Source organism: Muscardinus avellanarius (genome assembly GCF_963383645.1).
Source record: "Muscardinus avellanarius genome assembly, chromosome: 3".
In the NCBI taxonomy this organism is placed as follows: domain Eukaryota; kingdom Metazoa; phylum Chordata; class Mammalia; order Rodentia; family Gliridae; genus Muscardinus; species Muscardinus avellanarius.
The window spans coordinates 7,981,408-8,005,957 of NC_137788.1; the positions used below are offsets into that span (position 1 = coordinate 7,981,408).

General features: G+C 48.0%; 2 protein-coding genes across 2 annotated transcripts in view; one reads left to right on the forward strand and one right to left on the reverse strand.

Annotated features, from left to right (window-relative positions):
- Positions 1 to 6,298: 6,298 nt before the first annotated feature.
- On the reverse strand, positions 6,299 to 14,869 carry DFFA (DNA fragmentation factor subunit alpha; the record flags this gene model as incomplete). Its single annotated transcript, XM_080692132.1, has 6 exons — positions 6,299 to 6,499; positions 7,213 to 7,364; positions 7,517 to 7,706; positions 9,907 to 10,049; positions 11,894 to 12,055; positions 14,734 to 14,869. 6 exons carry the CDS (start codon positions 14,867 to 14,869, stop codon positions 6,299 to 6,301), a joined length of 984 nt encoding a protein of 327 aa, XP_080548258.1.
- Positions 14,870 to 21,425: 6,556 nt separating this feature from the next.
- Positions 21,426 to 24,550, forward strand: part of PEX14 (peroxisomal biogenesis factor 14) — a gene marked incomplete at its 3' end in the record, with an annotated part of 148,201 nt that continues 145,076 nt past the window's right edge. The window contains exon 1 of the mRNA XM_080691281.1: positions 21,426 to 21,467. Within this exon, the coding sequence (XP_080547407.1) occupies positions 21,432 to 21,467 (36 nt within the window). The 5' untranslated portion in view covers positions 21,426 to 21,431. The remainder of the gene's footprint in view (positions 21,468 to 24,550) is intronic.

Below are 24,550 nucleotides of genomic sequence, written 5' to 3' on the forward strand. Positions count from 1 at the left end.
CAGCTACTTAGTGAGGCCTTCTGCAACTTGGTGAGACCCTGTTTCAAACAAATAGGGCTAGGGGTGTAGCTCAGAGGTAGAATGCCCCTGAATTCAATCCCTAGACACACACACACAGACACACACACACAACTTTGAAGTTCTGAGCCTGAAAACGCACCATACCCATAGAACTTGGGTAGTGGATGGGTGCTCAGACACATCATTCCCAAGGTTCTCAAAACCTCAAGTAGCACAAACCCAACTAAAAACATCTTTCTTTTTTTTTCAGTAGTGGAGAATTCCAGTGGAACTGGTAGAACCCAGGGGAATTCCACCTCTGAGATACACCCCCTGCCCTGTTTTTTATTCTTTATTTTGAAACCGGTCTCACTGAGTTGCAGAGGGCCTCACTAAGTAGCTGAGGCTGCCAGTAACCGTGATCCTCCTGTCTCAGCCTCCTGAATGCTGAGATTACGAGCGCGCGCCACCACGCCCGGCCCAACTAAAACAATCTAATGCAAAGCTCTACAAAAAAGGGGAGACAAACTCCAGGGAAAAAAATTGAATGACTAATTAGGAAATTAAATAGCTAGGCAATCTGGTGAGTAAAGGCATATTAATAATTCTTATAATTAACTGGGTTTTTTTTTTCTCCTTTACACAGACTACTATTATTTCTTTCTTTTTGGAAAATGAAAAATCCATTAGTTTTTTTTTTTTTTCCCTCTTGCTTTTACCCAGAAATTAAGGGCTGGTAAGTGGTAATTAGCTTGGCTTCTGTCAAAGCCAATTGCCTGATGGGGACCGACATTTGACTCCAGTTAAAGAACAGGAGCTGGCTAATGGAGAGTTCATTAGTCCCGGCTGCTTTCTGTGACTTTCTCTTCTCCGACCAGGAGATCAGGCAGGCCCTGACTGCGCTCTCCTCTTAGACGTAGTGCTGCGTCGCTACATTGGGCCTGGAAGTCCTGGAGGCCCGGTGCGCAGGGAAGGGGAATGGTGCCGCTGATCTGGTCTGTTTGCAGCTGCTTTCGCTGCACATCTGGGCTGGTTTGCAGACTCCCCATTGATGGGGCTCCTCCCCACCCTTCTCTCTGCCCTGGGAGAGGAATGAATCCTCTCCTGGGTCTGCCGTGTGCACCCCCCAGGAGACCCTCGTGTAACACTTTCATCCTTGGGGCTGGGGGTAACCTAGTGTCCCGTGGTTTAACAACATGGATTTGTTTCACTCCAAACCCCAAAGTGCTTTTGCCAAGATTCTATGCAGTTGAGATGCTTGGTGCTCTTGTTTATTATTTATTTTATTTTTGTGGTACTGGGGGTGGAACCTAGAAACATTCTACCTCTGAGTTACACCCCCACCTCTTATTTTATTCTTTATTTTGAAACCAGGTCTCACTAAGTTACGGAGGACCTCACCAAGTAGCTGAGGCTGGCCACAAACCCGTGATCCTCTTATCTCAGCCTCCCAAGTACTGGGATTATAAGTGCGCGCCACCGTGCCCAATTAGTACTCTTGTTTAAAGTACAGAATACCTGGGCTGGGATGTAGCTCGTTGGTAAGGCACCAGCTTTGCAGGTGTGTTGCTCTGGGTTTGATCTCTAGTTCCAAAAAGACTCACAAAAAAAGACTCTCCCCCATAAAGTATAGAATACCAATACCAAAACTCAGACCAGTCAGCTAAAGCTCTATGTATTATTATTATTATTATTATTATTATTATTTTTATTTATTTATTTATTTATTTTTTTTTTTTGCAGTACTGAGGATGGAACCCAGGGACATTCTACCTCTGAACTATACCCCCAGCCCTAGTTTTTATTCTTTATTTTGAAACCGGGTCTCACTGATTTGCAAAGGGCCTAAGTAGCTGAGGCTGTCCACAAACCTTGATCCTCCAGTCTCAGCCTCCTAAATGCTGGGATTACAAGCGTGCGCCACCACGCACGGCCAACTCTATGTATTTTTGTTTGCTTTTGTTTGTGGTACTGGGGATTGAACCCAGGCGTACATTCTATCACTGAGCTACACCTACAGACCTTTATTATTATTATTATTACTATTAATTATTTTATGGTACTGGGGATTGAACCCAGGAGTATTCTTACCTCCATTGTACCCTCACTCTTTTTAAAAATTATCATTGATTTTGAAACAGAGCCTATGTTGCTGAGGCTGGTCTTGCCCAAACCTACAATTCTCCTATCTCAGCCTCCCAAGTACTGGGATTACAGATAATCATCGCCATGCCTGGGTTCTACTGTGTATTAGACAAAAACACTTTTCATATAGTAGGGCAAAGCTGGAAGCATCTCACTGGTAAAGAGAGATAGCATTCTGTAAAATGGTGAATAGAGATACCATTCCTGAACCCAGTTTACAACTGTGCAAAATAGAGTGCTCACTGGGTTATGGACTACTCTTAACAGGACCACCAGCCTAAGGGCTGTGGGTAGAAATGTCCCGGCAGTTATGTTGTCGACATACTGGATTTTCTGAGTTGGCGCTGACTCCAGGTATATTAATATACCTATACTGATTCCTATATTGGTATACCACTCCAGTGACCTGGACGTAGAAACGTAAAGTGTGTGCAGACCCAAAAGAAAACACAGACGTGGGGAGAGTGCTAGAATTAGAACCAGAGGACCTGCCTTTGAGTCCTCTGATTAGCCCGTGACATAAGTCACAGCCACTCACCGAGGCCCCAGTGTGCAATACGCTAGCACACAGCGGACTATAAATTGCTAGGAAAATCCTCGATGGGCATCACTGCCCCTCCAGGGGCATTCTGAAGGTTGGGGATGCCCTGACCTGTCTCACTGACTGATGGTTACTTCTGGCATTGAGCACGTGACTGTGTGGTATTAGTTTTTCTGCAATGCACAGGACAGAGTTGTCCAGTACCGTGTGGATCTTTTGAATATCACACTAGACAATCGTATGGATGAGCTGTTCAAAATTAGTCTGGAGCCAGGCGTGGTGGCGCATCCTTGTAATCCCAGCATTCGGGAGGCTGAGATGGGACGATGGCGGTTCGCGGACAGCCTCAGCTACTACTTAGGCCCTTTGCAACTCAGTTAAACCCTGTTTCAAAATAAAGAATAAAAAATAGGGCTAGGGATGTATCTCAAAGGTAGAATGCCCCTGGGTTCCCTCCCCGGTACTAAAAAAAGAAAAAGAAAAAAAAAAAAGAGCCTGGAACCTAATTCTGCTTTGTTTTTTATTTGTGATACTGGGGATTGAACCCAGGGGCGTTCTACCTTTAAGCGATACCCCCGCCTTCTGTTTTAGTATATTGAAACAGGATCTAAACTGCAGAGGGCCTAAGTAGCTGGGGCTGGCTGCGAACCCGTGATTCTCCTGTCTCAGCCTCCCGAGGACTGGGATGAGGAGCACTGGCTGTCCTCCTGGCTCCCAATTCCGTGTTATATATAAATACAAATGGGTTAGTTGTTGTTTTGCGGTTGTAACATCCTTGGGGTTTCTAGGAATACAGTGGCTCTTTGGTAACTCGAGGATAGATGTGTTATTTTTTATTTATTTATTTTTTGGTGGTACTGGAGGTGGAACTCAGGGACTTTTCTACCTCCGGGCTATACTCCCAGATCTATCTTATAGTTTATTTGGAAACAGGGTCTCACTGAGTTGCTGAGAGCCTAAGTAGCTGCGGCTGGCTTCGAACCTGTGCGCTCCTCCTGTCTCAGCATCCCAAGCACAGGGATTACAAGGGCGCGCCACCACGCCCGGCTAGGTGTTATTTTGTTCAGAACTTTCTGTTGGGGAACTCCCCTTATCAGCTGCTGCTGTGGCGTGTGAGTTGACAGTCAGCAGGGCCCGCCAGTCTGCTTCTGTCAAACCCACCGTAACCTGATGTGTAAGTACAAGGACCTGATGGCTTCAATATGCGTTTGGCTGCGTCCCCAGTGAACTAATACGCCATTTTATCGGACACCATTTCCTTTTGCATTTTCTCTTTGTGTGTGGTGCTGGAGATGAAACCCAGGGCATTCTACCTCCGAGCTATGCCCTCAGCCCTATTTTATTTATTTATTTTTTGGTGATACTGGGGTTCCTGGAAACTCATCTACCTCCGGCCTGCACTCCCAGACCTATTTCATACTTCTATTTGGAAGCAGGGTCTCTTAAGCCTGAGCGTCTGGCTTCGAAGCTGCGCCATCCTCCTGTCTCCGCCACCCAAGCGCGGGGATTACAAGCGTGCGCCACCACGCCCGGCCTATTTTTTATTCTTTATTTCGAAACAGGGTCTCACTGAGTTGCAGAGGGCCTCGCTAAGTAGCCGAGGCTGTCCGCGAACCGTGATCCTCCCGTCTCAGCCTCCCAAATGCTGGGATTACAAGTGTGCCCACCATGCCTGGCTTTCCTTTTGCATTTTCTGAAATATTACTTGGGATATTAGATTAGGAAGTACAAGTGTAAGTAGGCTTTCAGCTATGGCTTTAAGGATAATTAAGGAAGTATTACAAAATAAGCTATAAAAATGTAAATACTGGGGTAACCAGTGAGAGCCAATGGCGCTGAGTAGGTTTTAGATGTTCTTGAAAATTACAGGAGGTAACATTTCTGTGTGTTTTCTGTACCTCACCTAACCCCACAACTTACCTTTACATATTTTGCTTAATAATTAGAGTCGGGCGTAGTGGCGCATGCTTGTAATTCCAACATGTGGTAGGCTAAGACCGGAGGGTCATGGTTTGCAAACAGCTTCAGCTACTTAGTGAGACCGTTTCAAAATAAATAATAAAAAATAAGCCGGGTGTCGTAGCGCACGCTTGGAATCCCAGCGCTTAGGAGGCTGACACAGGAGCATCGCACAGGTTTAAAATCAGCCTCAGCTACTGAGTGAGGCTCTCAGCAACTTAGTGAGACCCTGTTTCTAAATAAAGTATAAAATAGGTCTTGGAGTATAGCCTGGAGGTAGAAAAGCCCCTGGGTTCCATCCCCAGTACCACAAAAATAAATAAGTAAATAAATAAATAAATAGATAAATAAATAAATAAGGCAGGGAGTGTAGCTCAGAAGTCAAATGCCCTGGGGTTCCCTCCCCAACCCCCCCCCAAAAAAAAAAAAAAAAAAGAAAAGAAAATTAGCCAGTGTGGGGCTGGGGGCAGCTCAGTGATAGGGACATGTTCAGCATGTGTAGGGCCCTGGGTTCAGTCCCCAGCACCAAAAACAAACAAAAAAATGCATAAATAACTGGCCGTGTGTCTCAGTGGCCTTCTATTTTCTTCTGAGCATGCATAAAGAAGCGAAGCCCGTGATAACTTCTCATCCTTTACCTTCATGAGGGCTGTGTTACGGATCACAGAATCTGCACAAGTCTGTACAGAGGCAGATAAAGCGGGAGCGCTCTGTCCTGCACTCAGAGACTTGGAGCCGGATTGAATGGAATCACTTTAATGACCTCTGGTACCCCCTGCTGACAAAACATATTGAAACCCCAAAGAGCTTCACAGTGGTAATAGATACAGTCTCACAATACTGAGCTGGATATTAGAAATGGTGAACTTGACTTTGTATGTCCCTGTGGCCTCTAAACTTAATATGTGCCTTTAAACAAACAAAAAAATTCATTAACTTGAGAAGCAAGTTCGTGACCATAATCAGCGCTCCACTAGTCACTTTCCCGTTATTATGTGAGTCTAAAATTCTGCGGTGCTCGCTGCAGAACAAGGAGAGAGTCCAAAACACGAGTTTCTTTCCACCGCCCTTGACAAGGACTTCCTTTGCTTTTTTGGGTGCTGGGGACTGAACCCAGGGCTTCACGCACGGTGAGGAGGCTTTCTACCAGTGAGCTACACACCCAGCCCTGCTGAGTACTTTTAAACAGAACATAAAGCCGGGAGTGGTGGTGCACACCTGAAATTCCAGTACTTAGGAGGCTGAAACAAGAGGATTGCAGGCTGAGGACAGCCTTAGTAACTTAGTGAGATTCTCATAAACTTGTGAGACCCTGTTTAAAAATAAAAACGGGGTAGGGGGTTCTGGGGGTGTAGCTCGGAGGTAGCATGCCCCTGGGTTCCATCCCCAGTGCCTCACACACATACAAAATACCCCAGAACAGACGAACATAAACTGGGAGGAGGCGGAACACCGTGGGGGCTGCTGTGTCATCCCTAAGACACGGGCAGGGCCCTGGAGTAGCTTTTCTGGAGGGGTAAGCCAGTCTTCCAGCCGTGCCAGGAGAACCTGCGGGCAGGCAGAGGGCAGAGCAGGACGTAGGTAGTAAAGGATCAGGTTGAGGTGTTCACAAACCAAGACCGCAGGGCCCTCCAGGGCTGGCTAGGTGGGGTCTCACCTGGCTCTTTTGGGGCTCCGCGCTTCTCTGGGCGGCGAGCGCTTCCTCGCTGAGAGATCCCGGAGCGCGCGCCAGCTCTGCACCTGCTGCCGGCGCAAGCCGAGCTCCTGCTCACAGGCCTGCTGGACCGCTGCCGTCTTCTGTATGTCCCAGTTCAGAGCAGCAGCCAGCGCTCTGGGGTCTTCCTGGGTGACCAACTGCAGCAAGAACAAGGGCCATTGAGAACCAGGCGGCCTGCGCGCAGCTGCTCTCGCCGCACTCTTTGGGGGTGAGATGGGCACCGTCAGGAGAGGTTGTGTCTTTACACTGAAAAGCCGGGTTTCTTTCACAGTAAATTGTCACGTGCTTTTTCTCGCCATTCAAGATCAACAGGAAATTTAGCCAAGCTGGCGGCAACACAACTTCCTTCCCTTCTATCTACAGCGGGGAGGGGCTTGGGACAGGGACAAGGACAAAGGGTAAGTAGCACCCACCCTCGCAGGCGCCTCGGTCACATTCCGAGTGCCTGGTTTAGAGGCCAGCACAAGGCGGCCCCTCAGGTGCACCCTCGTCTGCTACACTGCGGCCTGGGGACGTGGAACTGGATCAGCCGCAGCCTCAGCCCGATGGCCGCAAGCTGGCTCAGAAGCTCCAGCCTGCCCCGTCTCCCTGCGAGGTTCAGTCGCTGCACTGCCAACCTCGGACCAGACGCTAACGTCAGTGATTGCAGGAAGCGCACCCATTCTCTTTGTAAAGCCATTCTGATTTAGACTAAATGAGGTGTCTGTAAGGGCATGCGACAGGCAGATTGGTAGCTGTGATTCAGGGTCCGCAGAGGTGCAAAGAAACCCCGTATCCCGTGCCCCTGCACGGTCGCACTACACTCCGGGACAGAGCGCTCTGCAGTTTAGTGTGCCTGGTTCTCGCCCACCTCCAGGTCCTGACTAGACAAACTCAGCTCGGGGGCAGCTCTCTCCTTCAGCGCAGTAAGGCTCTGGCTCCTGAGAGCGACTCTGGAGGGGATCTCTCTGCTGGCGCCCGTGTCCACTGCATCCGCTTCTTCACTGAGGGCAGCTCTGGACTCTGCAGAGGTGAGAGAGAAAGAGAGGGAGAGGAGGGGGAGAGAGACCCCACAGTCAGGCCAGGGAAAAGCAGCGTTAGTGTGTGGCCTGCTGCGCACAGCGCCTCTTCAGGGAAGGTCCTGCCTTCTCTGCAGTCGCCCAGCAGAGTCCTACCTGCCTGCTCCGGCAAGACACTGCCCTCCTTCTCCAAGGCCTGGAGGTAAAGCTCCAGGAGCTGCTTGGACTGCCGCGCCTCCTCTCTCCGGTCAAGCACCTGCTGCAGTGTGTTCTGGAGTCCTTGGACGGTGACACGGCTTTGGCCAAGCTCCTGAGCCAGGTCCGAGCACGGAACATCTATCAGCACCTAACAAACAAATATGGACTCTTAAGATATCCAAAGGTAAGCTGGGCGTAATTCCAGGGAGGCTGAGACAGGAGGATCGCAGGTTCAAAGCCAGCCTCAGCTACTTAGGCCCTCTGCAATTTAGTGAGACCCTGTTTACAAATAAAGAATAAAAATCAGGGTGTGGTGGCGCACGTTTGTAATCCCAGCATTCGGGAGGCAGAGACAGGAGGATCACGGTTAGCGGACAGCCTCAGCTATTTAGTGAGGCCCTTTGCAGCTCAGTGAAACCCTGTTTCCAAATAAAGAATAAGAAAGCCGAGCGTGGTGGCGCACGCTTGTAATCCCCGCGCTTGGGAGGCGGAGACAGGAGGATCGCGTAGGTTCGAAGCCAGCAGTGCTGGCTTAAGAGACGCTGTTTCCACATAAAAAATTATAAAATAGGTCTGGGAGTGTAGCCTGTGGGAGTGTAACCCGGAGGTAGAAGGGCTTCCAGGAACCCCAATACCACCAAAAAAAAAAAAAAAAAAAAAAGAAGTTGGGCTGGGGTGTAGCTCAGAGGTAGAAATCCCCTGGGTTCCTTCCCAGGGGAGAAAAAAAAAATTCCAAAGGTACTCCTTACACATGGTGGTCTCTCTCAAATTCATTTCAGAACTCACTTAATCTTTTTCTTTTTTGAGGGGGTAGGTATTAGGCCTTGAACTCAGGAGCATTCTACCTTTGCGCTACTCTCCAGCCCTATTTTATTTATTTTGAAATGGAGTCTCCTGAACTAGCTGCCAAGGGTCTCACTAAATTGTTGAGGGCACTAACTGCTGCCTCCCCTGCTAGGCAATCCCTCTACCATGGAGCTGCACCCCCGCCGCAAGCATGTGCCACCACGCTCGGCTTCCATGTCTTAAAAAGCAAAAACAAAGAAGGTTCCTGCCTTCCCTATGCCCAGAGCGCTGGCCCGTCTCCCCACGCAGACCCCGTCCCGTCCTGTCGCTCTCAATTCCCTTGTCACTTCTGGGGAACTGGCCGGTGTTTCCCAAGTGCATGTACCTTTAATTCAGCAATTATACCTGAGTCTATGCTACAGGTAAGCATCGTGCTAAATAACTCGGTATGAGGTCTGGCAGCACTGAATAGAATTGCCAGACTAGTAACAAGCCAAATGTGCACTGTGCGTGGTTATGGTGGGGGAGGTTGTGGAATAAATCATGGCATGCTGGGCGTGGTGGCACATGCCTGTCATCCCAGCATCTAGGAGGCTGAGACAGGAGGAGTGCAGGTTCAAAGCCAGCCTCAGATCTGGGCCTGGTGGCACATGCTTGTAATCCCAGTGTGTGGGAGGCTGAGGCAGGAGGATCACGGGTTCCCAGCCAGCCTCAACTACTTAGTAAAGCCCTCTGCAACTTTAGTGAGTCCCTGTTTCAAAATAAAATAATAAAATCGGGCTGGAGGTACAGGTCAGAGGTAGAACTCCCCTGGGTTCCATCTCCAGTACCCACCTCGGCAACTTGGTGAGGCTCTCAGCAACTTAGTGAGATCCTATTTCCAAATAAGAAAAATAAAATAGTGCTGGGGTGTAGCTTGAAGGTAAGATGCCCCTGGGTTTCTCTCTCTCTCTCTCTCTCCCTCTCTCTCTCTCTCTCTCTCTCTCTCTCTCTCTCTCTCTCACACACACACACACACACACACACACACACACACTCTCTCTCACACTGTACATTCATGAAATGGAGTGCCCTGCAAGTTGGAGTCCAGCCTGGGAAACTGGTGAGAAGACACTGTCTCAAAATAAAAATAGCTGGGAAGAAGGGTGCACACCTGTAACCCCAGTACTTAGGGTGAGCAAAGAGGATCCCAGATTTGAGACCAGCCTTAGCAACCTACCAAAATCCTGTTTCAAAATAAAATATAAGCCAGGTGTGGTGGCGCACGCTTGTCATCCCAGCACTTGGGAGGCTGAGACAGGAGGATCGCAGGTTTGCAGCCAGCCCCAGCTACTGAGTGAGCCCTCTGCAACTCAGTGAGACCCTGTTTCAAAATAAAAGATAAAATAGGGCTTGGGAGTATAGCTCAGAGGCAGAATGCCCCTGAATGCAACCTCCAGTACTACTTAAAAAAGACAGAGAAAGAAAGAGAAAGAAAAGAAATAGTAAGGAAAGGAAGAGACATAGAAGTAAGGAGGCCGGCGGCAGGGCTGCTCGGCTCCGCTGTGGTTGGAGCGGCTCACCTGGAGGTCTTCCTCTGAGAGCAGGATGATGCTGGACAGGTCTTCTTTCAGCTGCCTGGCCACATTCTTCCACTTCACCTCTGCCCCACTGTCTGTTTCATCTGTCTCAAATGACTCTTGAGAAATCCAAGCCGTGCCTCCATCTGTAAAGGGAGTAATGCCAGCCGTGCGGAGTAACTGCTGCGCCCTTTGCACCCCTCCCCGCACACGCCCCTCTCGAGGAGGTCTGTGCCCATCCGACTGGCCACTCTGTACATTTCAGTGGGGAAGGAAGCACCTTTTCTCAGTACCTCCGAGCTACACCTCCAGCCCTTTTTTTTGTTCAAAAGCAGGGTTGCGCTAGGGTGCCGAGTCTTGCTGTGTTGATGGGGTTGTCCTCGAATCTGCGATCCGCCTATCTTAGCCTCCCACTTCACCTCTGCCCCACTGGGATTACGGGTGTGCACCACCATACCTGGTGATCCCGTCCTTATTTATTTATTTATTTTTGTGGTACTGGGGATAGCTGGAACTCAGGGGCATTGTACTTCCAAGCTACACCCCAGCCCTATTTTTTAGTCCTTTTTATGTTTGAAACAGGGTCCCACTGAGTTGCAGAGGGCCTCACTAAGTAGCCGAGGCTGTCCGCGAACCGCGATCCTCCAGTCTCCACCTCCTAAATGCTAGAATTACACGCATGCGCCACCACCCCTGACCAGCCCTATTTTTTTACTTCTTATTTTGAAACAGAGTCTCACTGAGTTGCAAAGGGCCTCACCAAGTAGCTGAGGTTGTCCTTGAGCCGCGATCCTCCTGTCTCAACCTCCCAAATGCTGGGATTACAAGTGTGCGCCACCTCGCCTGGCTTTGATCCCATCCTTAATTGGAGCGAGACATCACTTGCTGTCCCTTGGGTCCGAGTACAGTACGGCTGGGGCTGGCAGGTCCATCGCTGAGGGGTGAGTTCCTCACGGACTTCCCTGGAGACGCTTCGCCAGCTCTTTGATCCTTGGCTGCCCGTGGTCATCATCCTTGTATCTCCAGCAGTAAGGTTTACTAGCAGGTAAGGTTTACCGAGCCCTGGCTATGTGCCAGGTAAGAGCTAAACGCTCATCAGGCTTGAACGTGACACATTTGACACTGTCTGGAGACATCCCTGGCTGGCACAGCGTGTAAGGAGCCTGGTAGTGGCATCTAAGGGTAGAAGGCCAGGGAAGTTGCTGAATATCCTAGAAGGCACAAAGCGGCCTCTCCGGAACAGAATTCTCTGGCCAAAATGTCAGTAATATCATTGAAAAGCCTTGGTTTAGCCGGGTGTGGTGGTGCACGCTTGTAATCCCAGGACTTGGGAGGCTGAGACAAGAGGATCGCGGGTTTGTGGCCAGCCTCAGCTACTTAGTGAGGCCCTTTGCAACTTACTGAGAACTTGTTTCAAAATCAAGAATAAAAAATAGGGCTGGGAGCTGGGCATGGTGGTGCACGCTTGTAATCCCAGCAATCAGGAGGCCGAGGCTGGAGGATCGCAGTTCGCGGACAGCCTCAGCTACTTAGTGAGGCCCTCTGTAACTTAGTGAGACCCTGTTTCAAAATAAAGAATAAAGATATAGGGCAGGGGGTGTAGCTCAGAGGTTGAATGCCCCTGGGTTCCATCCCCAGTACCACACACACACACAGAGAAGAAGTCTTTGTTTGACATCGTGCTTTGTGCTTGCCTTACCGCAGGCCTGGGAGACAGGTGAGCGGAGAGGGGAGGCAGGACTGAGGCCCGGCACCTGGCTGCGGCCGCAGTACCGACAGCCCTGTCCAGCTGTGCCGTGGCTGCTGCCGGGCTGTGAGTTAGATGAGAACTCCGTCTCTTTCGTCTTTATCCCCAGGACTGTGTCTGGCACACAAAAGGTGCTCAGGTCCACATTTGCTGCATTCCTGCCCGAAGAGTCGCACAGACGCAACGGGCCGCCTGTGCGTAGTCAGGCACCATGGCTGCTGTTTAGACGCCAGCGTCTCTTACCTGAGTTGTTGTATGTCCACTTCTCGTTATTGGCCAATGCCACCAGCTTAGTGTTGGAAGGTAGACAAAGGAAGTAATCATCGTCATCCACTATGGTGCCATCCTCTGCTAGGACCAGGGTGATTGGTGTCAGGGACTTATCAATGGCCAGGATGTCACAGGCTGAGAACAATAAGAGATACAGAACTTATTACTATTGTTGCAGTGCTAGGGATTGAACCTAGGGGGATTCTACCTCCAAGCTACACCCCCAACGATTGTTATTTTTATTTTTTTGTTATTTTCTTTTGTGGTACCAGGGATGGAACCCAGGGGCTTTCTACCTCCAGGCTACACTCCAAGACCTATTTTATATTTTGTTTGGAAATAAGTCTCACTAAGTTGCTGAGAGCCTAAGTAGCTGAGGCTGGCTTTGAGCCTGTGTGAACCTCCTGCTTCAGCCTCCCAAGTACTGGGGTTACATGTGTGCCACCACGCCCGGCTTTATTTTTGTTTTGAAATAGGATCTTGATAAGTTGCCGAGGTTGGCCTGGAACCTACAGTTTCCCTGTCTCGCCCTTCCCAGCACTGAGATGACAGGTGCCATTGTGCCTGGCAAGGTAGGTACCATCGTTTTTGTCATTTTACAAATGATGAACCCAAGGCTCAGAGAGGTTAAGTAATTATCCCAAATCACAATGTTCATGGGTGGCAGAGCTAGGACTTAAACCCACAGTCTGGCTCCTGGACCTGGGTATGTGCCCTTCCTACAGCTATTCTGCCTTCACGTAGAGGAGACATTTGAAACTTTCCTCAAATGAACAACGAACCAGAGTCTGGTTTGATTCCTTGTGAACAAGCAATCTTTCACTTACTCATTTGCTGGTCATCTAAAATTTTACCTGTCTGGGTCCGATCCCTAGCACTACAAAAAAATAAAAATAAAAAATAAAAAAAAATCTTATTATGTATCAAATGTCCAGAAAAAAAAAAAAAAGGAAAAGACTGTTTTTTTGTAGTTCGTAGTATCTACCTTTATTTATTTTTTATTTTTTGTGGTACTGGTACTGGGAATTGAACCCAGGGGACACTCTACCTCTGAGCTAAACCCCCAGCCCTATTTTTGTTTTTTTTGAGGTACTGGGGTAGGAACACAGGCACTTTCTACCTCCAAGCTACACTCCCAGTCCCATTTTTTTTTTTTTGTAGTACTGGGAATGGGATCCAGGGGCATTCTACCTCTGAGCTACACCCTCAGCCCTTTTTTTATTTTTCTTTCTTTATTTTTGAAACGGTCTCACTGAGTTGCAAAGGGCCTCGCTAAGTAGCTGAGGCTGTCCGCGGACAGGTCCCCGGGTCTCAACCTCCTGAATGCTGGGATTACAAGCCTGCGCCACCAAGCCCTGCTCTATTTTTTATTCTTTACTTTGAAACAAGGTCTCAGTAAGTTGTGGAGGGCCTCTCTAAGTAGCTGAGGCTGTCTGCAAACTGCAATCCTTCTGTGTCAGCCTCCCAAGTACCAGGATTACAAGCATGGGCCACCATGCCTGGCTTAGTATTTACCTTTGTAGCTAGATTCCAGCCTAGAGAAAAATATCAGAAACTTATCAGAGAAAAGTATCAGTAACTTTTTACTGTCATTATTGCTGGGCAAGAGGCTTTCTCCAGGCTAGGTCTGTACTATCCCATCCATGGCAGTGTCTAAATGCTGAGACTGGATTAGGCAGGAGAAGCTGAGAGTCTACAAATATCCACAGGCAATGTTGTCTATTACCCAAAATAGAACAGCTGCTGCATAGGTCCAGCTGCAGAGAACAGAAGCCCAGGAGCCAAGGCCGGGCAAGCACTTATACAGGAAAGACAAGTCACCAGAGCATTCACATTCCTGGACCTCACAGCTTCACAGGACACTTTTTTTTTTTTTTTTTTTTTTAACTGAGGATGGAACCCAGAAGGCAGTCTACCTATTTTTTTATACTTTTTTTTTTTTTTTTTTTTTTTTGCAGTACCTGGGATGGAACCCAGGGGCATTCTACCTCCAAGCTACAACCCCAGACCTATTTTTGTTTTTATTTTGAAACAGGGTCTCACTGAGTTGCAAAGGGCCTCACTAAGTAGCTGAGGCTGACTATGAACCCCGATCCTCCTGTCTCAGCCTCCCCAATGATGGATTACAAGCGTGCGCCACCACGCCTGGCTCCCCAGGACATGTTCTGTTGGTGCTCAGTAATTCACAGGACGCAAGTGCACCCTGACACACAGTGTGACCACGCCCAGGGCTGGCACACACTGTTACACCCGCTGAACTTCCTTGGATACGTAATCTGTTGCTAGTGGCTAAGAATACTCATGCTAACTTATTTGAAAACCCTAACAATCTCTTGCGGGGAGGCTGGAAATATACTCGCTTTGCTGATGAGAGAACTGAGGGTCCGGAGACGGTTAAGTGCAAGGTCAAGCAGTACCGCCCGGGCTCAGAACCTCTGTAGTCTCCCACTCCGGGTCTGAACCCTACAGGGGGCTGTCTTTCTGGCACAGGTACCAGTCTGAGCTTAAGTGGAGACCCAGCCCACTCCACGGTGGCCTCGGCTTGGGCTTCAGTGCTACCCCGGTGAACCGAAGTGGCAGGAGCGGACTAAGTTCCATTTGGTCCCAAAGCTGCTTTGGGCAAGCCAGCTGCGTTGACTCGTCTTTGTACACCGCCTCGCGTCTACCTTTCTCCCACTACGAGTTAATAATAATCAAGTTAAAGCGCCGGAAGCCTGTCAATCGCTATGCCCAGGTGGGTCACTTGTCCCCAGACTCCACCGGAGCTAGAACACCTGTCACCTTCACCGCCCCCGCCCCGGGCCCGGTCCAACCCTTGCTCCGCAGCTCCTCCAGGCAGGAGGCCGCCACGCCATACTGCTCGCGGCTGTGGTTGCGACGCAGCAGACACGGTTTTAGAGGCTGGATCTCGTCGGGTGCCGGAGCGTCGCCGCCCGGTGTCACCTCCATCCTCCTCTAGGCGGGACGGGACTCCCGGAAGTCCCGGGAAGCTCCGCGGCCCCCTTCCTCCCGCGGACTTCTGGGAAATGTAGTTCTTGCCGCAGAGAATCACGCGCGAGCGCAAGGCACGCCGGGAGCTGTAGTCCTATTGGCGCGCTCCGGGTCCCAGCCAGCCTGGAGTTCATTCATTCGGCGCTCATCGAAAGTTCTCCTAAGTGTCAGGTCCGATCCCTAGTATGGAAAAAATAAAATCATTCTGTGTATCAAATGTCCTAAAGGGAAAAGGAAAGAAAGAATGCTTTTGTAGTATCTTTCTTTATAGCTATTCTAGCCTATGGGGGGTGGGGGAGACAGAGACAGAGACAGAGACAGAGACAGAGACAGAGACAGAGAGAAGCACTACCCAACCAGCCAGGTTTTATCTGTTTTGTTTTGTTTTTGTGCTACTGGGGATTGCACCCAGGGACATACTACCTCTAAGCTACACCCCCAGCTCGCTCGCTCTTTCTTTCTTTTCTTTCTTTCTTTCTTTGCAGGTCTGTAGATGGAATCCAGAAGCTTTCGACCTCCAAGCTGCACCCCCTTCCCAATTTTTTATTCTTTATTTTGAAACAGGGTCTCACTGAGTTGCAGAGGGCCTCACTAAGTAGCTGAGGCTGTCCGCGAACCTGTGATCCTCTAGTCTCAGCCTCCCAAGTACTGGGATTACAAGCGTGCGCCCCCACACCGGTCCAGTTTTTAACTTATATTTAAGAATTGGAATGACAAGTTCACAAATGAGGGATATATTTCGCATTACAAGCACACAGGTATACTCCCTTACGATTTTAGAGCATCTGTGAGTGAGTGAGTGAGTGAGTGAGTGAGTGAGTGAGTGTGTGTGTGTGTGTGTGTGTGTGTGTGTGTGTGTGTGTGTTGCTGGGGTTGAATCCAGGGGTATTCTACCTCAGAGCAACACCCCAGCCCTATTTTATTTTTTCTTTGGAAACAGGGTTGCTGAGAGCCTCACTAAGTAGCCGAGGCTGGCTTTCAACCTGTAACCTTCCTGTCTCAGCCTCCCAAGCACTGGGATTGCAGGTGTGGATGTGTGTCACCAAGGCTGGCTCGAGAACATCCTTATGTGCATATGTAGATGTATAATATTTATAAATAGGCTGTCACTGTACTGTGTTTATTGGCTTTTCCCTGGAAAGATCTGAAAGATGTCCCAAACTTTAGGCCAATTTGAAGGAAGTGAGTTTTAAAAATTGAACAGTACAGTTTTCAGTCTCGCAGGACATGTAACAAAATAAGAAAAAAAGTAAGGTAGAATAAGAAAGAATTAATGTAGGATAAAAAAAATTAAGGTAGAATAATGTTCTACTAAAGTAGAATAGAAAAAAAATAAGGTAGAAAAATTAAGGTACGATAAGCGTGCTGGGTGTGATGGGGCAGGCTTGTAATCCCAGCACTGGGAGGCTGAGATAAGAGGATTGCAGGTTCACAGCTAGCTTTAACTACTTAGTGAGGCCCTTTGCAACTCAGTGAGACCCTGTTTCAAAAATAAAGAATAAAGCTTGGCGTGGTGGTGCACCCTTGTAATCCTGCGCTTGGGAGGCTGAGACAGGAGGATCGCACAGGTTCGAAGCCAGCCTCAGCTACCTAGTGAGGCTTTCAGCAACTTAGTGAGACCCTGTTTCCAAATAAAATATAAAAAAAGGTCTGGGAGTATAGCCCGGAGGTAGAAAGCCTCTGGGTTCCATCCCCAGTTCCACCAAAAATAAATAAATAAATAAATAAATAAATAAATAAATAAAATAAAAATAAAATAATAATAAAGCCGGGAGTGGTGGCGCATGCTTGTAATCCCCGTGCTTGGGAGGCTGAGACAGGAGAATTGCGTAGGTTCGAAGCCAGTCTCAGCTGGTTTAAGAGACCCTGTTTCCAAATAAAATATAAAATAGGTCTGGGAGTGTATCCTGGTGGTAGAAGGCCCTGGGTTCCATCCCCAGTACCACTAAAAAATAAAAATAAATAAAATAGCTGGGCGTGGTGGCGCACGCTTGTAATCCCCGCGCTTGGGAGGCTGAGACAGGAGGATCGCGCAGGTTCAAAGCCAGCCGCGCGCGCTGGCTTAGGAGACCCTGTTTCCAAAATGAAAATGTAAAAATAGGTCTGGGAGTGTAGCCCGGAGGTAGAAGGGCTTCCAGTACCACCAAATAAATAAATAAATAAATAAATAATAAATAAATAAATAAATAAATAAATAAAATAAATAAAATAAATAAATTAAATAAAAATAAATAAATAATAAAAAATAGGGGCTAGGGGTGTAGCTTGGAGGTAGAATGCCCCTGGGTTCCATCCTCAGGACCGCAGTAAATAAGTAAATAAATAAATAAAAATACAAAATAAAAAAAGTAAAGAAAAATAAAACCAAAATGGAGGACCAGGGGTATAGCTCAGTAGTAGAATACTTGCTTAGGACGTTAAAGGCTCTGGCTTCAATTCCCAGCACTGAAAGAAAAATAGAATCACTCATGGTGAGGTTGCACATCACCAAGCTGAAACTAACCCATGTATCCTAACTTCCAGGGAATCAGGGGTGCAGATGTTACAGCCAAGTCTACCAGCTGGCCGGTTCCAGTTGGCATGATCATGGCGTTCCCTCTGCCTCAGCTCTTACACAAAAAAGGTAACCGGAAGTAACCCGATGTTGACCAATCAGTTTTTTCTCTATTCTTCCATCTCCTGTTCTTGTTTTACATGAAAAAAACACAAACAACTTTGAAATAACCGGTCTGCTTTTATGTTGTTTCTGTCTATAAAACCAATGTTTTCTGCTGTGTTCTTTGGAACACTTATTCTATTTTATGGAATCAAGTGTTGCCTGATTCTAGATTTGAAAATAAAATGAAAATTTGTCCTTTGACAAGGCTAAACATGAATGTTTCAAATAAACCCGGGCAGAATGTGAGCAAAAGCACTGTTTGAAATTGCTCTGATGCTGCTTCTAATACATTCCTCTTTGCTAATTAATTAATTAATTAATTAATTCTTTTCCCCTTGGTACTGGGGATTGAACCCAGCGGTTCAATTGAACCCAGGGGTTACACCATCAGCCCCCTTTATTTTTCTGTACTGGGGGTGGAACCAAAGGGCATTCTACCTCTGAGCTATGCCCCCAGCCCTATTTGTTTTTAGTTTTTATTTTGAAACAGGGTCTCACTGAGTTGCAGAGGGCCTCACTAAGTAGCTGAGGCTGTCCTCAAACCGCGATCCCCCTGTCTCAGCCTCCCAAATGCTGGGATTACAAGCGTGTGCTTCCACACCTGGCTGCTAACCCGGCCTTTTTAATTTTTTTCATGTTGAAGCTAGTCTTGAACCTGTAATCCTCCTGTCTCAGCCTCCCTAGTACTAGAATTACTAGTACTACAATTCCCTCCCCCCATCTTTTTGAGACAGGATCTCACTATGTTGTCCAGGCTGGTGGCAAAATCCTGGGCTCAAGAGATCTTCCTGCCTCAGCCTCCAAAGTGGTGCAACTACAGGTGTACACCTCACCTGGCTTTTTCCTTGTTCTAATATTGCTGCTTGATGGAGCCAAGCGTGGCGGCACCCGCTTGTACTGCCATCATTCGGGAGGCTGAGACAGGAGGATCGCGGTTCCAGAACAGCCTCAGCTAATGAGGCCCTTTGCAACTCAGTGAGACCCTGTTTCAAAATAAAGAAGAAAGCCGGGCGTGGTGGCTCGTGTTTGTAATCCCAGCATTCGGGAGGCTGAGGATCGTGGTATGCGGACAGCCTCAGCTACTTAGTGAGGCCCTCTGCAACTCAGTGAGACCCTGTTTCAAAATAAAGAATAAAAAATATGGCAGGAGTTGTAGCTCAGAGGTCGATTGCCCCTGGGTTCCATCTCCAGACCCCCCTCCACAAAATAAATAAATAAAGAATAAAAATACAGGGCTGGGGGTGTGGCACTGGCAGAATACCCTGGTACCTCAGTACTCCATCCCCAGTACCGGAAAAAACAAATGCTGCTTGATAGAAGAGTCTGTAAGTCTTTATTTCTTCCTCCAGAAAAACTAACATTTAGCTGGATGTAGTGGCACTCACCTGCAATTCCCACTCCTCCCTGCTACTCAGGAGGAGGAGGCAGGAAGAGTGAAATATTTTAGACCAGCTTTGGCAATTTAATCACCCCATCTCAAAATAAAAATATAAAGGGCTGTGGATGTAGCTCAGTGGTAGATCACCCGAGGTTTCAAACTTCAGTACTGCAAACAATAACAGCACTCTGTGTGTGTGTGTGTGTGTGTGTGTGTGTGTGTGTGTGTGTGTGTTGTGTGATTTCCTATAAGGTACATCTCTAGCCTTATTTTATTTATTTTTATTTTTATTTTGTTTGCGGGTCTGGGGATGGAACCCAGGGGCATTTGACCACCGAGCTACAGCCCCTGCCCTTATTTTTTGAAACTGGGTCTCACTGAGTTGCAGAGGGCCTCACTAAGTAGCTGAGGCTGTCTGCGAACCATGATCCTACAGGTCTCAGCGTCCCGAATGCTGGGATTACAAGCGTGCGCTACCATGCCCGGCATAGCCTTGTTTTATTTTATTTATTTTTGGCAGTACTGGGGATGCAACCCAGGGGCATTTTGCCTCTGTGCTACATCCCAAGCTATATTTTTTTATTCTTTATTTTGAAACAGGGTCTCACTGAGTTGCAAAGGGCCTCACTAACTAGCTGAGGGTGTCTGCTAATCATGATCCTCCTGTCTCAGTCTTCCAAAAGCTGGGATTACAAGAGTGCGCTACCACGCCTCACTTTGCTTTATTTTATTTTGTTTTTTTGCAGTTCTGAGAATGGAACACAGGGGCATTCTACCTCCGAGCTACACCCTCAGCCCGATTTTTTATTCTTTATTTTTAAACAGGGTCTCACTGAGTTGCAAAGGGCCTCACTAAGTAGCTGAGGCTGTCCGTGAACCAGGACGCTCGTTTCTCAGCCTCCCAAGTACTGGGATTACAATTTGAGCCACCATGCCCAGCTCCAGTTTTGTTTTAGTTCTTATTTTTGTATTTATTTTAGTTATTTTAGTTATTTTATTATTTATTATTTTATTATTTATTATTTTATTTATTACTTATTATTTTTATTATTTATTATTTTTATTTTATTATTAATTATTTTATTATTTTATTAATTATTTTATTATTTTAGTACTTTTAGTATTTATGTTTAGTTCTTATTTTAGTATTTTTTGGGGGGACAGGGGATTGAACCCAGGTGTGTTCTACCTCTGAACTATACCTCCAGTCCTATTTTATGTTTTATTTTTATTTATTTATTTTTATGGTACTAGGGATGGAACCCAGGGGCCTTCTACCTCCAGGCTACACTCCCAGACCCATTTTATATTTTGTCTGGAAACGGTCTCACAAGGTTGCTGAGAGCCTCATTAAGTAGCTGAGGCTGGCTTCGAACCTGCATGATTCTCCTGTCTCAGCCTCCCAAGTACTGAGATTACAAGTGTGCGCCACCGCCCTGCCACACAGCTCTATATTTTTATTCTTTATTTTGAAACAGGGTAAGTAGCTGAGGCTGAGTTTAAACCTACGATCCTCCTGTCTCAGCCTCCCAAGTACTGGGATCACAGGCGAGCACCACCATGATAGGCCGATTTCCAAGTTTCTTTTCATTTATTCATTCATTCACTAAATACTTAGCAAGTCGCTTAATGTGCTCATAGCGTTATGAGGACGAGTGGAGATTTAATTCAAGAAAAATATAATTGCCGGGCGTGGTGTTGCACGCTGGTAATCTCAGTACTTGGGAGGCTGAGACAGGAGGATTGCAGGTTTGCAGCCAACCTCATCAAGTTAGCAAGATCCTCTGCACTTTAGTGAGACCCTGTCTCAAAATAAAGAAGAAAAGCCGGGTGTGGTGACACACGCTTGTAATCCCTGCGCTTGGGAGGCTGAGACAGGAGGATCACACGGGTTCGAAGCCAGCCTCAGCTACTTAGTGAGGCTCTCAGCAACTTAGTGAGATCCTGTTTCCAAATAAAGTATAAAATAGGTCTGGGAGTATAGCCCAGAGGTAGAAAAGCCCCTGGGTTCCAGCCACAGTACCACCAAAAATAAATAAATAAATAAATAAATAAGTAAATAAATAAAATAAATAAAATAAAGAAAAAATAGGGCTGGGGGTGTAGCTCAGAAGTAGAATGCCTCTGGGTTCAATTTTCAGTACAGTAAAAAATAAAAGAATATATACATATAACAGTGATAAAGAAAGAAGGAGGAGAAGAGAAGAAGAGAAGAAAAAGAAGAAGAAGAAGAAGAAGAAGAAGAAGAAGAAGAAGAAGAAGAAGAAGAAGAAGAAGAAGAAGAAGAAGAAGAAGAAGAAGAACTGCATCTTTTTGTAGAGTCCTAAGGAAAAGGTGCGAGGAAAAGGCTCCACCCTCCGCCCGGAGCCCGCCTCCATCGACGACCTCGGCTCCGGCTACTTTGGTCTGGGCCGGAGGGCGAGGGCGAGGGCGCCTGGGAGAAACCTCGTCCATCGGCGATAGATTACTCAGGCCTTAGGAAGATGGCGTCCTCGGAGCAGGCAGAGCAGCCGAGCCAGGTAAGCGGAGTGGAACTGCCCCGCCGAGGCGGCCGGGTCGCGGGCTGGAGGGGGCGCTCGGCGCCCGGGGGGAGGCGGGTGGGCCCCCCAGCCTCGGGGGCCGGGCCCCGCCCCCGGCCCTCCGGCCCCGCCCCTCCGGCCCTCCCCGCGGCCCCTCCCCGGGACCCCTCCCCAGCGGGCTGGCGGCGGGAGCCCGGAGTGCGCGGCCGAGCCGAGCAGCCCTGCGAGCTGGCGGGCGGCTTCCCGCGGCCCGGCTCCGCCCGCCGGCCTCACCTCTGCGCGCCCTCGCGGGGGCGCGGGTCCGGGGGCGCTGGGAGCCGCGGACGCCCCCGCCCCGCGCGGAGACGGCCTCACACCCGGGCTGGGCTTTCCTTGGCCGAGGCTGCGCTCCAGCTCTGCACCTTCGGGTTCAGCCCAGTCCCACGCGCGAGAGGAGCGAGGTCCAGGGTGGACGCCCGGGCTGCTGCCGTCGGGAGCAGGGCTGGTAGGGCCTCGGGGTGAAGCTGTGGTCCCAAGGTGGGGTGTGCAGAAAGGGGCTCAGAGACAGCGTGCATTTGCTGCGTGTGCGCCGCCACGCTCAGGACAAACTCCGTTTGTCTCGTTGAGGGCAGACTGTTAATCCGTATTTCGCAGAAGTTGTCACCTGCCCCACGTCATGGGCCCGATTGAACCTGGATTTTAACCCGGGTATGTGTGACTCCACTAGTCAGTCCATCCGTGTTTAATTGGAGTTGGGGTTCGACTTCGAAATGAAAAATGATTTCAGGCCGGGACCTCAGAACTCTTCTCTCATCTCCAAGAACATTGAAGAGTTTTCAGCAAGCCAGGCACTGTGGAGCATGCCTGTATCCCCAGCTACTGGAGAGGCTGAGGTTGGAGGTTGGCAAATTCCAGGCCGACCTGGACAACTTAGTGAGATCTTGTCTCCAAATAAAAGGGCTGGGATGTAGCTCAGTTGTAGAGGGCGTACCTCACATGCACAGGCTCGGGTTCAATGTGTGTGTGTTGGGGGAGGGGAGTTCATCACTCACTAGTATTTCACTTTCTTCTGAGGCAGAAGACCACTACTTACCGATTCTTAGTGTCTTATTTATTTTGTGGTACTGGGGATGGAACTCAGGGACATTTCTACCTCCAAGCTATGCCCCCAGCCATATATATATATATATATATATATATATATATATATATATATATATATTTATTCTTTATTTCAAAACAGGGTCTCAAAGCCGGGTGTAGTGGCGCACGCTTGTCATCCCAGCATTCGGGAGGCTGAGACTGGAGGATCGCGGTTCGTGGACAGCCTCAGCTACTTAGTGAGGCCCTCTGCAACTTAGTGAGACCCTGTTTCAAAATAAAGAATAAAAAATAGAGCAGGGGGTGTAGCTCAGAAGTCACATGCCTCTGGGTTCCATCTCCAGACCTGCAAAAACAAAACAAAACAAAACAAAACAAAACAAAACAGGGTCTCACTGAGATGCAAAGGCTTCACTAAGTAGTAGCTGAGGCTGTCCTCAAACCGCGATCTTCCTGTCTCAGCCTCCAGAATGCAGTGATCACAAGCGTGCACCACCACGACTGGCTTAAGGGTCATTCTTCTAATGAGCTTACTATATAGAATACGACATTAAGCCGGGCGTAGAATGCCCTTGGGTTCCATCCCCAGTACTGCAAAGAAAAAGAAAAAAAAGAAAAAATCACCCTTAAAGGAGTTACAGCACCTAAAGATGTCTCCCAGAAATGCCTCTGTTAGCAGTGTGAGTGATTTCAGAAAGATGTTTTGATTGTAAAACATGAGAGACAGGTAGGACTGATATCGGCCTGCTCACTGTCAGAGGCTCCAGAGTTTGGGAGTCTATGGGAAAAGGGGTCCTCCTTTCTTGCCTTACCCCACTTAGCTTGCTGAAATGCTCAGGGTCAGGGTTTCTAGAACTCTTGTTAGGAATGCCCACAGGCTAGATTGAGGGTGCCCTTGGTTCCTGATTCCTCTAGAACTTCATTGGCCAGTGCAGTGAAGAGTACTAAAAGTCTTCCACTTGGACCCTTGACTGCGCTCGAGGATTCCTTTGGTCCTGGGGCTCACCCTTTCTGTCCTGTGGGAAAGAATCGAAAGTTCTTCAGGGAACTTGGTCAACACTTGTTTGGTTTTGGGCTCTGCCTCTCCTTTGCCCTCCTTTTCAAAGCTGATAGAGATGGGGTTGCATCAGAATTTGCTGGCAGCCCCAAGGAAAGCTTGGACTCTTCGTGCTGGGTCCTACCACTATCTGACAACAAGTTGCGAATACGCATTTTGTAAGTGAACTGATTCTCCTTAGCAGCTGCCTGTCATTTTACTTTCAGGTCCCGCTCAAGCTGATTTCTTTTTCTCCAGTGTAAGCAGAACAGGATTGAAAGGACTGTTTGGATAACGCCCCCAATCCTGGTTTGTGTGTGAAGAGAGTTGCATAAGGTTAGACTGTGGGGCTGAGCCAGTGTTCCGGCTCTCATGGGAAGTTCATTGGTTGGCATCACTCTCTGGTTTGAAAGGTGATGGGTGAGAAGCTTCACTTCCCCTGAGAGGAAGTACCGTAAAGTACTGGGTAGAACAGATTCTAAAGCCAGCCCCTCGGGCTTAGAGCCCTAGTCCCATACTTACTTACCCCTGTGTGTCTTGGACCCGTTGCTTAACTTTTCTGGTCTCAGCTTCTTTATCTGTAAAGTAGGGACGATGTTAGTGCTTATCCCATAGGGCCACTCTGGGGATTAAGTGGTTAATTTATGTAAAAATGCTTAGAGCAGTTCTTGACACAAAGTGTTGTATATTATTATTATTATTATTATTATTATTATTATTATTATTATTTTAATAGGTCCTGGATTTTCCACTTATAAATGGGTGAAAACCTTTACTCACGTCCTATTACAACATCTGCGTACAGTTTTTCACGTTCACCCCTAGTCTACTGAAGTTGTTCTTTTCTTTTTTTCTCAAGTAATTTCCTTGAAGTTTCAAAAAATGCCTCATTGCTCCTGTTTATGCCGTCTGCCTTGGTGACTTCTGGATATCAGGGACCGCTTGCTTCTTTGTCATGGTGAATGGT